General features: G+C 45.3%; 2 protein-coding genes across 2 annotated transcripts; both read right to left on the bottom strand.

The window, feature by feature from the left end:
- Positions 1 to 258: 258 nt before the first annotated feature.
- On the bottom strand, positions 259 to 6318 carry LOC117058028 (magnesium-dependent phosphatase 1-like). The gene is made up of 6 exons (XM_033168902.1): positions 6024 to 6318; positions 5557 to 5617; positions 4954 to 5064; positions 2167 to 2274; positions 827 to 912; positions 259 to 525 (listed from the first exon to the last, which is right to left on the bottom strand). The coding sequence occupies exons 1-6, from the start codon at positions 6058 to 6060 to the stop codon at positions 446 to 448; spliced, it is 483 nt and encodes a 160-aa protein (XP_033024793.1). The 5' UTR covers positions 6061 to 6318; the 3' UTR covers positions 259 to 445.
- Positions 6319 to 8219: 1901 nt separating this feature from the next.
- On the bottom strand, positions 8220 to 13235 carry LOC117058027 (magnesium-dependent phosphatase 1-like). The gene is made up of 6 exons (XM_033168900.1): positions 13138 to 13235; positions 12671 to 12731; positions 11673 to 11783; positions 10351 to 10458; positions 9618 to 9703; positions 8220 to 8718 (listed from the first exon to the last, which is right to left on the bottom strand). Exons 1-6 carry the CDS (start codon positions 13172 to 13174, stop codon positions 8639 to 8641), a joined length of 483 nt encoding a protein of 160 aa, XP_033024791.1. The 5' UTR covers positions 13175 to 13235; the 3' UTR covers positions 8220 to 8638.
- Positions 13236 to 15568: the final 2333 nt, after the last annotated feature.

Below are 15568 nucleotides of genomic sequence, written 5' to 3'. Positions count from 1 at the left end.
TCCATGGGGTCACGAAGAGTCGGACACGACTGAACGACTGAACAACAACAATTCAGATACGTAGCATGCTGACATGCATTTTAATCTGCTTTTTATCTTATTGTTGATGTGTGTTTTTACTATGATTTTATTGTTTTGTTCTTTTTAAATAAACCACTTTGGACGTTGTTGTCATTGTCTTTATACAGTCAAGCGGTGCGTAAATTTTACGAGGCAGACAAATGAATAAAACTGAACCCCACCCCACCTCCGCCCCGCTTTCACGGTGCCTGTAGTTTTCAGCATCTCGAGGGGACGTGGATCAGTTGTTAGGGAACAGGAGTTGCACGGCAGGGAAACGCGTAGAGGATTTATTGCACGGGGTCAAAATCCCGCCTCCCCCAGCACACTCCACACATGACGAGAGAGAACGGGGTGTCCGGTTTGCGTCATCTGCAGGCGGCACTCAGGAGCAAGCGAAGGCTTCTAGGCCCTGTTTCAGGAGGGACAGGTTCATGCCGTTGGGGACGAGGATACACGCGACTCCTACATGGAAGCGAAATGGAGGGAAATTGGATGGCACACACACACACCCCTTTGTAGGAAGCTGACTTATTCAGTGTCAGCCTTGGGCTCCGCTTAGCTCAGGCTTGTCTCCGCTGACCTACAGCAGCTCCCAAAAGTTGCAGGTGGGAGCCACGGCCTCGGGCCCCTTGCAAGTAAGAGGGGCAGGCAGGTGGCGGCTGGCTGAGGGCAGAGCAAGGCGGGTGCCCTATCTGCCCCACATACACCAGCCTCCGCTGCCTAGGGGTGAGGGGTCACGCGCAGGCACATTTCTCCCCGTTACCTAATTTGCTGATGTCGTAAATGTTGCGGCTTTCGTCGTCAAAGAAGAGCATCTGCGAAAGGGGAACCCCGGTTTGTTGAGACAACCTGGGGAGGAGCAGGTGGGGGGGGGGGGCGGAATGAGAACTCCTCGTCCCGTCGCTCCCATAGACCAGCCTTGCCAACAGGGTGCCCTCCAGACTGTTGGCCTAGAGCGGCTGAATCGCAGCCATCCTCACAGGCACGGCCACGGAGGACGGTGTTAGGATTTTAAGCATCCTTAGCTGCTTCAGCAGGACTGTTATGTTTAGTGTAAATCACATGAGTGTCTGAGTAGTGTGTGGGAACGGAAGACAGGTCTTATCTCTTCCGTTTGAGTATGTTTATTGTAATTTGGTTTCACGTCTGCTGTGTCGCAGTAAGTTGGATTGTTCTGCCAGAGATTGGAGAACACAGGCGTGGAAATGGACTCTCTGTACATACAGGTGGGTAGCCGTGTTGGTCTGCCATAGTCAAAACAAAATAAAATAAAAAATCCTTTCCAGTAGCACCTTAGAGACCAACTAAGTTTGTTCTTGGTTTTAGCTTTTGTGTGGATGCACACTTCTTCAGATACACTGAGACGGAAGTCACCAAACCCTTAAATACAGTGAGGGAGTGGGGAGGGGTATTACTCAGAAGGGTGGTGGGAATGGGTGATTGGCTGATAGGTGTGGAAAACCTGTTGACGACTCTTAACAGCTGCAATTAGTCGTGCAGGGAAGGCAAGGAGTGAGATGGCTAAAGATAGCTTAGGACAAAAAGCTATCTTTAGCCATGGACAAAGCTATCTTTAGCCATCTCACCCCTTGCCTTCCCTGCAGCTGTTAAGAGTCATCAACAGGTTTTCCACACCTATCAGCTGATCACCCATTCCCAACACCCTTCTGAGTAATACCCCTCCCCACTCCCTCACTATATTTAAGGATCTGGTGACTTCTGTTTCAGTGTATCTGAAGAAGTGTGCATGCACACGAAAGCTCATAACAAGAACAAACTTAGTTGGTCTCTAAGGTGCTACTGGAAATAATTTTCTCTGTACATAGACTGTAAATAAACGTAGTTTAGATCTACGGATGTCTCTTTCTTCTTGCTGAGTGATGCTAGAAGATGTGTGTGCTCTTCTCATGAGAGAAGGGTTGCATATTATCGGCACTCTGGACTGAAGGGTGAGCGCATTCCCGACAGATGGAACTTGGGGGACATCACTGTCAGGGCATACAAAGAGCCTGGATCAGGCCAATGGCCCATCTGGTCCAGGCTCCTGTTTTCACAGCCACCCCCCAGATGCCCCCCCCCAAAGGGATGTAGGTCTTCTCTTACTTCTGGAAGTGGGTGACTTTGCTGCCCGGGTAGATCTCTGCGTAGCAGATGAAGCGGTTCAGGCCAAAGAGATCCAACAGTTGATTAGCTCCTCGGATCTCACCTGTCCTAGGACGAGAGAGGGAAGGGTGGAGGGATTCATACTTGAGATGACTTATTAGCATTGTTTATTAAATAATATCCCTCGCAGACAACTGCAGTGCCTGGAGACAGGCAGTCAAGTCGTGCATCAATAGCAGGGACCTGAGGAGAAATGACCGCTGGGAGGCGCACGGAGAGAAGAAATGGTACGAGACAACTGGCCGCCTTCCTCTGCCCTGGCTGCAACAAAACATGTCTCTCCTGTATTGTCTCTGCAGAAACAGCAGGCACTGCAACCGTCCGACATCTTGACCTCACCCTCAAAGGCGCACTCTTCCATTTGTATGTGTGTCAGAAATGGAAGCAAGAAGAATTACCGACGATAGAAGAATGGCAAATGAAGGTGATGGACTACGCAGATTTGGACAAGATGACAGGGAGAATCTGAAACTGACGGGACCAGAGATTCTTAGAGGACTGGGAAAAAAATGAAAATTATTTGAAAAACAATTGTACACAACAAATTACGCTAGTAGGGTTGCAGGAAGTTTTGTAAGGCGGATAATATGAAACGTTATGAAGAAAATTTTGGAATAGGATAATTAGTTATGATTGTATAAGTAACAGCGGAACAATGAAAATACAAGATTAGATCTGGAAAATGGAAATCTTTAGACGTGGTAGAGGGAAGTCAAAAAATGTTGTATAAGATTTGAAGAAATGTTCAATGATGTATGTATGGAAAATTTATGCAAAATTTAATAATATTTTTTTTAAAAAGATTAAATTTATATGCTCAGGGATTTTTCTCCCAAACCATTCCACGTATGGAATTCTATATTGGCAGTCCAATCAACAAGAAAGCAATGCAAAAAGTCAAACAAAGAAGCCACAAACAGAAAACTCATTCAAGTTAGTACAACAGGACAATTTCAGTCTTTAAATGTCTTTAGCCAGGCTCCTGTAGATATTGATGAAAATAGGTCCAGTCAGATGATATGCACAGATGTTAATAGATGAAAGCAAGTCCAATCAGATGGAATATTGACGATGTGACGCACAACAATTATACAGGGTGCCGGCGTTTGTCCCCTGTTTCGCCCATGGACAATTTTGGGCTTCTTCAGTAAACTCTTTCCCAGGATTTACTGTATATTCATACATACACTGGTGGGATAAGTCAAACCTTATTAGTATTAAAACATACAGTGCAAAGGGTTTGTAAATAATGTAAATAATAATAAGTTTGTAAATAATGTCTGAACAGACAAATACAAAAATCCATACTTACAATTTACATGTTACATCTCATCTAAACTAGAACATCTAGTCTTCTTCACAATATTCTTTCACAAAGATTTGGTACATTTGCACACTTTCACTGGTGATATAAACCAAACCTAGTTAACATTTACACATTCATTATATGAATAATCAAAAATTTCTATATCATTACTGAAAAGATAAATGAATACAGGAATCAATACTTACACTTCATATGCTAAGTTCTTTCTTGGCTTAAGCATTAATTCATTTAGCAAGGTTGCTGTGTTTGGATCTACCATATATACAACATTTCATACAGGGTAGTCTAGCAGGTGTCAGAGATTAGAAGGAAGGAGGATATGGATCCTGATAATACTTACAGTGTCTAAGTTCTTTCTATGTAATTAACTACTAGTATACAAAGTTAAATGAACACAGAGAAATCGAGATCCGAATTCAGTCCCCATGGTTGCAGTGTTTTGAACATAAAAATTAATTTGGTTTCTTGTTGCCTAAGTATTTTTTCAACGTCTTGTTTGTAAATGCAATGTGTGCCCCTATAGTTTGCAAGTAAAAGAGATCAAAATATGTATTTTACATTTAAAATTAACTCTATGACAACTTGTAGTTCTAAAAATGTTGTATACTGCATACGGTGCCCCTGCAACAAATTTTATATAGGAAGTACTACTCGATCGTTGAAACCGCGCATAGGGGAACACAGATCTAGAATTCGTAATAAAGTAATGGAAGCCCCTTTAACATCACATTTTTTACAAATGAAGCATAACGATGCTGATCTAATGTTTTTTGGGATTTGGCAGTACACACCGAGAAAGTATTACAAACAAGACGCTGAAAAAATACTTAGGCAACAAGAAACCAAATTAAATATAGAATTCCATACGTGGAATGGTTGGGTAGATTTGTGTGCGCCGTTTTTGTGCTGCTGATTGTATACTGATTTACCACGAGTATTGGCAGCATAGGTTTATTGTTTCAGGGATTTTTCTCAGCCGGAACTCGCCAGAACTCAGTTCCGGCACCTCTCAGATCGGCGCCACTGCCGTTGTACGAGAACAAGGGAGGTGTTTGTGGCGAGTTCCTCTTTTTTCCTAGAAAAATAGCACCGCGACCCGAAGAACCATCACAGGGTGGTTCACAATTCAAAAGCGCGAAGGGAGAACACAAAATGCGTAATGAAATCAAGGACAAGAAAGAAAAGCAAGCCAACAAACCGTCCCACAAACGCATTCAAAATGACTTCATAGGGACTAGTCACACAACGGAACTTTAACACTCGAGATTAGGGTGGTCGGCAAGCAGCCAACATGGCGTGGATGTCCCTGATGTAGGTGGACACGGAGTCCAAGCCAAGTAACCCAGAATAAATGGAGGCGGTTTGGGGCCCGCAGGAATGGGCGAAGGATCTGGACTCACCGTGAGGCAGCCGCCATAGGGATCGCCTCAGCTTGCAGCTTCTCCAGCACAGCCGGCACCTCGGGGTACAGATTTATGGGTTGCCTGTTGTGGTCTTGTACCGAGCCATCGCTGAGGGGAACATTGACAAAAGAGTCGTGAGGTTTGTTGCCTTTAAAACAGAAAAAAAGTGTGGGGAAGGTATATGTGTTTTTAACATGGCAGGCAGAAATCCAACAGATACAGTTTTCCCCAGGACACAAAGGAGAGCTTCACCTGTTGGGTTCCTGCCCGCTGCACGGCTTTTAGGGGCACATCACTATTTATTTCATAACATTTGTAAAAACTGATTGTAAAAAAACAACAACACAACAACCAACCCCTCAAAGAGGTTTGCAAAAAAAGGATAAAACAAAGCAATTACCAGTAAGAAGAATTAACGACAATAATTTAAGACTTTTGAGAAATTAAAATGAACCAAAAACAGATTAAAACGCACATCAGTGCGTGCTGTGAGTCAATGAGACGCTGCAGAAAAACACCCTCAAAAAACACTGGCAGTCTTATAAATACTCCATATTATTTTTCTAAATTTGCATACCACCCTTCATCTGAAGATCTCACCTGTTTTTCTGGAAGGGGGGGTCCACGTGGGTGTCGACCCAGAAGGGCCACAGGGTGTAATCTGCAAGAGAGAGAGATCAGCTGACCTTGAATTCCCCTAACCCCCAAAACATAAGCCTGGAAAAGACCCTGATGTTGGGAAAGATGGAGGGCACAAGGAGAAGGGGACGACAGAGGATGAGATGGTTGGACAGTGTTCTGGAAGCGACTGGCATGAGTCTGATTGTGGGAGGCAGTGGAAGACAGGAGTGCCTGGCGTGCTCTGGTCCATGGCATAGCTTTCAACTTTTCCCTTTTCCTGCGAGGAATCCTATTCGGAATAAGGGAATTTCCCTTTAAAAAAGGGAAAAGTTGACAGCTATGGCTGGGGTCACGAAGAGCCGGACACGACCAAACAACAACATACGGGACGGCAGCACAAGGCTTGCATGCAGGATGAGCGCCAAAGCAAGGACGGAGCAACTTACCCAAGTCAAACACAACCAGCGACGGCCGTTTGCTCATCTCCTTTCTATTCCCAGGAAGAAAAAACTGGAAGAGAAAAGTAGGTGTCGCACTCTAGGTGGGGGGGGGGGAAACAGAGACTTTGCTCCTCTCTCTCTTTTTTTATAAAAAGGAGGGAATCAGGGGCCGGTGGAGCTGCGAATCAGGCCCCCGCTTTCTTCCTGCGAGGAGCAACGGGAGCTGCAGGATCCGGCCCTCCAGGAACTAGCAGATCGGCTGCGGCGGATGAATGACAGGCTGCCTGTCACTCGGGCGCTCCTTCCTCCTTTCCCACGTGCTGCGGCTGCGAGAGCGTTCCAGGGCCGCCCCGGGTTAACCCCTTCAGTCCCGTGGGGTTGTGGCGGGGGCAGGAGAGATTGCCAACACAGCAGGGCTTTCCCCCTCCGATTTCCTTTTTTTTTTCTTTAAAGGATGGGCTGCGATTGTTGCAGGAATTGACAGCGAAGGAAAGGCGAGGACGGTGGATGTTGTCATGCTTATGATCATATTTTATTCTTTTGTTAATTACGCTGTTTAAAATAAAATAAAATAAAATAAAATAAAATAAAATAAAATAAAATAAAATAAAATGCTTCCAGTAGCACCTTAGAGACCAACTTTAAGGTGCTACTGGAAGGAACTTTATTATTATTATTATTTTGTTTTGACAATGGCAGACCAACACTGTAGCTGTTTTAAATGTGTCTTTTATATTTGAAACAAAAAAAAAATCCTTCCAGTAGCACCTTAGGGACCAACTAAGTTTGTTCTTGGTATGAGCTTTCGTGTGCATGCACACTTCTTCAGATATATTTGACTTCATTTTAGCAATGTTTCTGTTCCTTTTTGAAATGTTTTAAGATTTGTTTTTGTTAACTTTGTTTTAAACATGCATCCTGTAGTTGACCTCCTTTGCGATGTTTTATTTTGAAATCTTTTTAATATTTTAGTTTTCTGTTAATTACCGTATGTTGCTTTGACTGAATTTGACTTTCTTCAGAAATGTTTGATTCTGGATTGTTTTATTGATGTTTTAATATGCTGCAAACCGCTTTGGGACTTTTTTTTTCTTAAAAAATATAAAGTGGTATGGAAATGAAATAAATAATAATGATTTTGTGTACGCTTTGAATAACATTCTGATTGTGGCTGCTCTTTATTGGTTTCATTATTATTTTGGTGCTATATATAAAATGTTAATTTGGGCTCCCTCTCTCTCTCTCTGTGTCTATACTGTACATACATATATACATATACATATATGGCTTTGCCCCAGTATACGTGAAGGAGCATCTCCCCCACCCCCCACCGTTCAGCCTGGACACTGCGGTCCAGCTCCAATGGCCTCTTGGCAGTCCCATCCTTGCGAGAAGCGAAGTTACAGGGAACCAGGCAGAGGGCCTTCTCGGTGGTGGTGCCCGCCCTGTGGAACGCCCTCCCATCAGGTGTCAAGGAAATAAAACAACTATCTGACTTTTAGAAGGCATCTGAAGACAGCCCTATTTAGGGAAGTTTTTAATGTATGATGTTTTATCGGGTTTTTAATATTCTGTTGGAAGCCGCCCAGAATGGCTGGGGAAACTCAGCCAGATGGGCAGGGTATACAGTGGTACCTTGGGTTATGTACGCTTCAGGTTGCGTACTTTTTGGGTTACCAACTCTGCTAACCTGAAAGCGCAACCTGACGCGCACACGATTTGCACATGCGCAGAGCGTTTTTCTCGGTTCCCCCGTTTTTCCGGGTTTTTTTCATGCGCAGAAGAAATTGTTTGGGTTACGTCCTTTTTGGGTTACGTACTGTAACCTGGAATGAATTAAGTACGTAACCCGGGGTACCACTGCAAATAATACATTATTTCATTATTATTACTTTTTTTTTGGTGCAAAAATATTTGTTTAGGCAAGCCTATTCAGATATGGGAAAGATGGAGGGCACAAGGAGAAGGGGACGGCAGAGGATGAGATGGCTGGACAGTGTTCTCGAAGCTACTAACGTGAGTTTGGCCAAACTGCGGGAGGCAGTGGAGGATAGGGGTGCCTGGCATGCTCTGGTCCATGGGGTCACGAAGAGTCGGACACGACTGAACGGCTGAACAACAACAACAATTCAGATACGTAGCATGTTGACATGCATTTTAATCTGGTTTTTATCTTATTGTTGATGTGTGTGTGTGTGTGTGTTTTAATGCTTTGGGTGTTTCTTCTTAACCAATTCTTTTGACTATGATTTCATTGTTTTGTTCTTTTTATAAACCACTTTGGACATTGTTGTCATTGCCTTTATACAGTCAAGCAGTGCGTAAATTTTATGAAGCAGGCAATTGAATAAAACTGGACACACACACATCCCCGCCCCACTTTCACAGTGCCTGTAGTTTCCAGCATCTCGAGGGGACGTGGATCAGTTGTTAGGGAACAGAAGTGAAGCAAGGTGCCTATAAGGTAAGTCCAGGCTGTTCACACGCGTGTAAGAAGTTGCAAGGCAGGGAAACGCGTAGAGGATTTATTGCACGGGGTCAAAATCCCGCCCCCCCCAGCACACTCCACAAAATGACAAGAGAGAACAGGATGTCCGGTTTGCGTCATCTGCAGGCGGCACTCAGGAGCAAGCGAAGGCTTCTAGGCCCTGTTTCAGGAGGGACAGGTTCATGCCGTTGGGGACGAGGATACACGTGACTCCTACATGGAAGCGAAATGGAGGGAAATTGGATGGCACACCCCCCCCCTTTTGTAGGAAGCTGTAAGCCTCAAAGGGGGGAATTGTTATAAGAACTTACAATTCTTCTATATATATGTTATAATTGTTATTAATTTTCCAAGCAAACAGGCCACGTGTCTGAGGCAGACAGGTCTCACACCATTTTGACTCTCAAAATGACCCAATGTTTACCAAATGGGTCTCTGCAAGGAAGGAGGGATGAAGGATTTAATTGTTCCAGGAATTAAAGAAGATTACCATCTCAAAGGAATGGCCAGGCTACTGAGAAGAGGCATCAGATAACGCCTTTTTGTGTGGTGTAGGTGTGATGCATCTGGGTGATGAGCTTGGGTTACACCTATTCCCTGTGATTGATGTTTCTGGGGGTGGGCTAGACTCCAGGGGGATTTTGAAATGTCTTTATAAGAGCATGTTTGCTTTGTTCTGGGTCTTTTCCCCTGAGAAACACCGTTGTTGCAACAGCTTCAATAAAGATCAAGCTTACTAGCTGCTTTGCTTCTCAATCTTCTCTTGTTGGCCTCTGTTATTTACTCCTACCAATGGAGAACCTGCAAAGGACTTTGCAAGGGCTCTTGTGTACCCCATAAGGGAATAAGGGCAGATTTTTCTTACAACAAAGCTGACTTATTCAGTGTCAGCCTTGGGCTCCGCTTAGCTCAGGCTTGTCTCCACTGACCTACAGCAGCTCCCAAAAGCTGCAGGTGGGAGCCACGGCCTCGGGCCCCTTGCAAGTAAGAGGGGCAGGCAGGTGGCAGCTGGCCGAGGGCAGAGCAAGGCAGGTGTCCCTTCTGCCCCACAGAGAGCAGCCTCTGCTGCCTAGGGGTGAGGGGTCACGCGCAGGCACATTTCTCCCCGTTACCTAATTTGCTGACGTCGTAAATGTTGCGGCTTTCGTCGTCAAAGAAGAGCATCTGCGAAAGGGGAACCCCGGTTTGTTGAGACAACCTGGGGAGGAGCAGGTGGGGGGGCGGAATGAGAACTCGTCGTCCCGTCGCTCCCATAGACCAGCCTTGCCAACAGGGTGCCCTCCAGACTGTTGGCCTAGAGCGGCTGAATCCCAGCCATCCTTACAGGCATGGCCACGGAGGACGGTGTTAGGATTTTAAGCATCCTTAGCTGCTTCAGCAGGACTGTTATGTTTAGTGTAAATCACATGAGTGTCTGAGTAGTGTGTGGGAACGGAAGACAGGTCTTATCTCTTCCGTCTGGGTGTGTTTATTGTAATTTGGTTTCACGTCTGCTGTGTCGCAGTAAGTTGGATTGTTCTGCCAGAGATTGGAGAACACAGGCGTGGAAATGGACTCTCTGTACATAGACTGTAAATAAACGTAGTTTAGATCTACGGGTGTCTCTTTCTTCTCGCTGAGTGATGCTAGAAGATGTGTGTGCTCTTCTCATGAGAGAAGGGTTGCATATTATCGGCACTCTGAACTGAAGGGCGAGCACATTCCCGACAGATGGAACTTGGGGGACATCACTGTCAGGGCATACCAAGAGCCAGGATCAGGCCAATGCCCCATCTGGTCCAGGCTCCTGTTTTCACAGCCACCCCCCAGATGCCCCCCCCCAACGGGATGTAGGTCTTCTCTTACTTCTGGAAGTGGGTGACTTTGCTGCCCGGGTAGATCTCTGCGTAGCGGATGAAGCGGTTCAGGCCAAAGAGATCCAACAGTTGATTAGCTCCTTGGATCTCACCTGTCCTAGGGCGAGAGAGGGAAGGGTGGAGGGATTCATACTTGAGATGACTTATTAGCATTGTTTATTAAATAATATCCCTCGCAGACAACTGCAGTGCCTGGAGACAGGCAGTCAAGTCGTGCATCAACAGCAGGGACCTGAGGAGAAATGGCCGCTGGGAGGCGCACGGAGAGAAGAAATGGTACGAGGCAACTGGCCGCCTTCCTCTGCCCTGGCTGCAACAAAACATGTCTCTCCCGTATTGTCTCTGCAGAAACAGCAGGCACTGCAACCGTCCGACATCTTGACCTCACCCTCAAAGGCGCACTCTTCCATTGTCTCCCATCGTCAACTAAGATTAAATTTGTATGTGTGTCAGAAATGGAAGCAAGAAGAATTACCGACGATAGAAGAATGGCAAATGAAGGTGATGGACTATTCAGAATTGGACAAGATGACAGGGAGAATCCGAAACTGACGGGACAAAAGATTCTTAGAGGGCTGGGGAAAAAATAGAAAATTATTTGAAAAACAATTGTAAACAACAAATTACGCTAGTAGGTTTTGTAAGGCGGATGATATGAAACGTTATGAAGAAAATTTTGGAATAGGATAATTAGTTATGATTGTATAAGTAACAGTGGAACAATGAAAATACAAGATTAGATCTGGAAAATGGAAATCTTTAGACATGATAGAGGGAAGTCAAAAAATGTTGTATAAGATTTGAAGAAATGTTCAATGATGTATGAATTTAATAAAAAATAAATTAAAAAAGAAGATTAAATTTGTATGCTCCGGGATTTTTCTCAGCGGGAACTCGCCGGAACTCAGTTCCGGCACCTCTCAGATCGGCGCCACTGCCGTTGTAAGAGAACAAGGGAGGTGTTTGTGGCGAGTTCCTCTTTTTTCCTAGAAAAATAGCACCGCGATCCGAAGGACCATCACAGGGTGGTTCACAACACGAAAGCGCGAAGGGAGAACACAAAATGCGTAATGAAATCAAGGACAAGAAAGAAAAGCAAGCCAATAAACCGTCCCACAAACGCATTCAAAATGACTTCATAGGGACTAGTCACACAACGGAACTTTAACACTCGAGATTAGGGTGGTCGGCAAGCAGCCAACATGGCGTGGATGTCCCCAATGTAGGTGGACACGGAGTCCAAGCCAAGTAACCCAGAATAAATGGAGGCGGTTTGGGGCCCGCAGGAATGGGCGAAGGATCTGGACTCACCGTGAGGCAGCCGCCATAGGGATCGCCTCAGCTTGCAGCTTCTCCAGCACAGCCGACACCTCGGGGTACAGATTTATGGGTTGCCTGTTGCGGTCTTGTACCGAGCCATCGCTGAGGGGAACATTGACAAAAGAGTCGTGAGGTTTGTTGCCTTTAAAACAGAAAAAAAGTGTGGGGAAGGTATATGTGTTTTTAACATGGCAGGCAGAAATCCAACAGATACAGTTTTCCCCAGGACACAAAGGAGAGCTTCACCTGTTGGGTTCCTGCCCGCTGCACGGCTTTTAGGGGCACAGAGGCCTCTAAGCATAAAACAAGCATCAGTGTCTCCCCCCAGGTGTGGGGAATAAACGGCTCCCCGAAAGACCCTTTGTATTGTGCATTCATGACAATTTACGGTTTATGCTCATGATGGTTTCAGGGAAGTTACACGCAGAATTCCTTTTCGACATTGTTTCGGGGTTTGGACACCCCAATTAGCACATACCTGCCCATAGCCTGCCGCTGAAATCCTGCATCTTTTTAAATATAAACAACGTTCCAGTTTATGTATTTATTTCCCCTGTTTTCGTCGCGCTACAGTGCAAGAGCTGCCAGTCTGGATGGTGAGGACATGGTAACCTTAGAGAAGCGTCGCATCAGGGAATCTAATAAGCCGCATGATGCGTCGTGCGGACAGTCCAGTATAAATCCATCATTATTTATTACATAACATTTGTAAAAACTGATTGTAAAAAAAAACAACACAACCGACCCCTCAAAGAGGTTTGCAAAAAAAGGATAAAACAAAGCAATTACCAGTAAGAAGAATTAACGACAATAATGTAAGACTTTTGAGAAATTAAAATGAACCAAAAACAGATTAAAACGCACATCAGTGCGTGCTGTGAGTCAATGAGACGCTGCAGAAAAACACCCTCAAAAAACACTGGCAGTCTTATAAATACTCCATATTATTTTTCTAAATTTGCATACCACCCTTCATCTGAAGATCTCACCTGTTTTTCTGGAAGGGGGGGTCCACGTGGGTGTCGACCCAGAAGGGCCACAGGGTGTAATCTGCAAGAGAGAGAGATCAGCTGACCTTGAATTCCCCTAACCCCCAAAACATAAGCCTGGAAAAGACCCTGATGTTGGGAAAGATGGAGGGCACAAGGAGAAGGGGACGACAGAGGATGAGATGGTCGGACAGTGTTCTGGAAGCGAATGGCATGAGTCTGATTGTGGGAGGCAGTGGAAGACAGGAGTGCCTGGCGTGCTCTGGTCCATGGCATAGCTTTCAACTTTTCCCTTTTCCTGCGAGGAATCCTATTCGGAATAAGGGAATTTCCCTTTAAAAAAGGGGAAAGTTGACAGCTATGGCTGGGGTCACGAAGAGCCGGACACGACCAAACAACAACACACAGGACGGCAGCACAAGGCTTGCATGCAGGATGAGCGCCAAAGCAAGGACGGAGCAACTTACCCAAGTCAAACACAACCAGCGACGGCCGTTTGCTCATCTCCTTTCTATTCCCAGGAAGAAAAAACTGGAAGAGAAAAGTAGGTGTCGCACTCTAGGTGGGGGGGGGGGGGGAAACAGAGACTTTGCTCCTCTCTCTCTCTTTTTTTTTTTTTAAAAAAAGGAGGGAATCAGGGGCCGGTGGAGCTGCGAATCAGGCCCCCGCTTTCTTCCTGCGAGGAGCAACGGGAGCTGCAGGATCCGGCCCTCCAGGAACTAGCAGATCGGCTGCGGCGGATGAATGACAGGCTGCCTGTCACTCGGGCGCTCCTTCCTCCTTTCCCACGTGCTGCGGCTGCGAGAGCGTTCCAGGGCCGCCCCGGGTTAACCCCTTCAGTCCCGTGGGGTTGTGGCGGGGGCAGGAGAGATTGCCAACACAGCAGGGCTTTTCCCCTCCGATTTCCTTTTTTTTTTCCTTTAAAGGATGGGCTGCGATTGTTGCAGGAATTGGCAGCGAAGGAAAGGCGAGGACGGTGGATTTTGTCCTGCTTATGATAATATATTATTTTGTTAATTACTCTGTTTTAAATAAAATAAAAAATAAAAAAAATCCTTCCAGTAGCACCTTAGAGACCAACTTTAAGGTGCTACTGGAAGGATTTTTTATTATTATTATGGCAGACCAAAACTGTAGCTGTTTTAAATGTGTCTTTTATATTTGAAACAAAATAAAATAAAAAAATTCCTTCCAGTAGCACCGTAAAGCAGTGTTTTTCAACCACTGTTCCGCGGCACACCGGTGTGCCGTGGGAAAAATTACTTTATATATAGTCAATATAGGCACAGAGTTAAATTTTGTAACATTTTCTAATGGTGGCGTGCCTCGTGATTTTTTTCATGAAACAAGTGTGCCTTTGCCCAAAAAAGGTTGAAAAACACTGCCTTAAAGACCAACTAAGTTTGTTCTTGGTATGAGCTTGGGCACCTCTTTAAACAAAATGTTAATTTCGGTGCTATATAACATTCTAGTTTGGGTGCTATTTAGTTTTATTTTGGGCACCCCTTTAAAAAAAAATTTAAATTTTGGACAAGCTTTAAATATTTTTTTCTAATTCTGGCATCTCTTTAAATAAAACAAAGCGACAATGTTCTTTCTGTTGGGATTTAAGGGGGCATAGCAGAATATCGGAGCGATTTAAGAATTTTTTACTGTAGGTTTTGTATTTGGCTTTCAAGCTGTTTTTAGGATGTCATAAACTGTTGGAGCGGTTTTCTTCAAAACATGGAAGTTTGCCTAAAAACCACCTAAATCAATCAATCAATCAATCAATCAATCAATCAATCAATCTGTGGCATCCAGATTTGCCAGATATAGTTAAGAAGAGCTATGTCTCATCCAGAGCTATGAACCTCAGAGTGGGGCAGACCTATTTAGGATTGTACTGGACCAGTCAACCCAGCTCATTTCTGGGAACAGGCTGCGACTCCTTCCATGTGGCATCTCCTGTGTTTAAAGACATAAGGAAAGTGTTTCCAGGAAATAGGGCGCGGTTTGGCACAGCCTATGGCAGGGAGCAGCAACGTGGTGTTGTCTGGATGATGGAATCCCAACTCTGATGCACCCAGGCAGAACGGCCAATGGTCAGCGATGATGGGAGTTGTAGTTCAACACCCAGAGGCAATGCCATTGGCTACCCCTGGGTTGATATCAAGTCAGTTGGCTACACACAGCAACTAAGCTCCCTGGCGCCAGCGCTTTCTCTGATCCGAATAAGGCAAAAACCCTCACAAACCCCAGAAATTCCACGACTAGGAAATGAACGTTTGTGGAGTACGCTCTGCTTCCAACACCATCCTTTCGTATAAATGTTGTAGTGGGGGAACGTCCTGATGTATACACGGACAGGCAGCTCACGTGTGAAGAGATGTAAAAAGAGGCTGCTGTGGAAGGATTTTGCTAGGAGAATCCGCTTACTCAGACTGTGCAAGGAATGTTTGTGCAGGAAAAACTCCGCCTCGGATCGGTGAGAGGTAGCAGAAACTCTTCCCGCCGAGTCAGGCATCCAGCTCTGATAACGGAGCCCTGCTTTCTGTCTGAAATTTAATTACTACGCCTCTGTAAAGCTAAGGGGAAGGAATGTCTCTCTATAAGCCTGTGTAACTTAACAGTCCAGCGGACTCCACCTTTATTTGGCCCGCTGTGGTTCTGACCCAATAAAAGCTGCCTTAAACATTGCAGCGGGAGGGGTTAACCACTACACTGTCATGGCTCCCTCTGCAAAAAAAATCTGGGAAATGGGAAATGCAGCTGTTAGCCCTTGTTGCCCTGTGCATACATATACAAGCGCACATGCTATACATCCCAGAGGAAAGGAAATGCCTTTTGAGGATCCTGAATACCCCAGTGAAAAGGGCACACCGTAAGCAGAGTCAAACACAGTCACGAGCCTGCAAC

Source organism: Lacerta agilis, chromosome 14 (assembly GCF_009819535.1).
Source record: "Lacerta agilis isolate rLacAgi1 chromosome 14, rLacAgi1.pri, whole genome shotgun sequence".
Classification (NCBI taxonomy): domain Eukaryota; kingdom Metazoa; phylum Chordata; class Lepidosauria; order Squamata; family Lacertidae; genus Lacerta; species Lacerta agilis.
Note: the sequence above shows the minus strand (reverse complement) of the source record. Positions and strands in the feature narration are given on the sequence as shown.

Bases quoted from the DNA above. Each gene is read 5' to 3' on its own strand.
- LOC117058027 (XM_033168900.1), bottom strand. From the start codon at position 13,174: ATGAGCAAACGGCCGTCGCTGGTTGTGTTTGACTTGG. The intron at 12,732-13,137 runs GTAAGTTGCTCC...TCTCTCTTGCAG, and splicing joins GCTGGTTGTGTTTGACTTGG to ATTACACCCTGTGGCCCTTC. The intron at 10,459-11,672 runs GTGAGTCCAGAT...CTCTCGCCCTAG, and splicing joins CCTATGGCGGCTGCCTCACG to GACAGGTGAGATCCAAGGAG.
- LOC117058028 (XM_033168902.1), bottom strand. From the start codon at position 6,060: ATGAGCAAACGGCCGTCGCTGGTTGTGTTTGACTTGG. The intron at 2,275-4,953 runs GTGAGTCCAGAT...CTCTCGTCCTAG, and splicing joins CCTATGGCGGCTGCCTCACG to GACAGGTGAGATCCGAGGAG. The intron at 526-826 runs GTAACGGGGAGA...GCTTCCATGTAG, and splicing joins TTACGACATCAGCAAATTAG to GAGTCGCGTGTATCCTCGTC.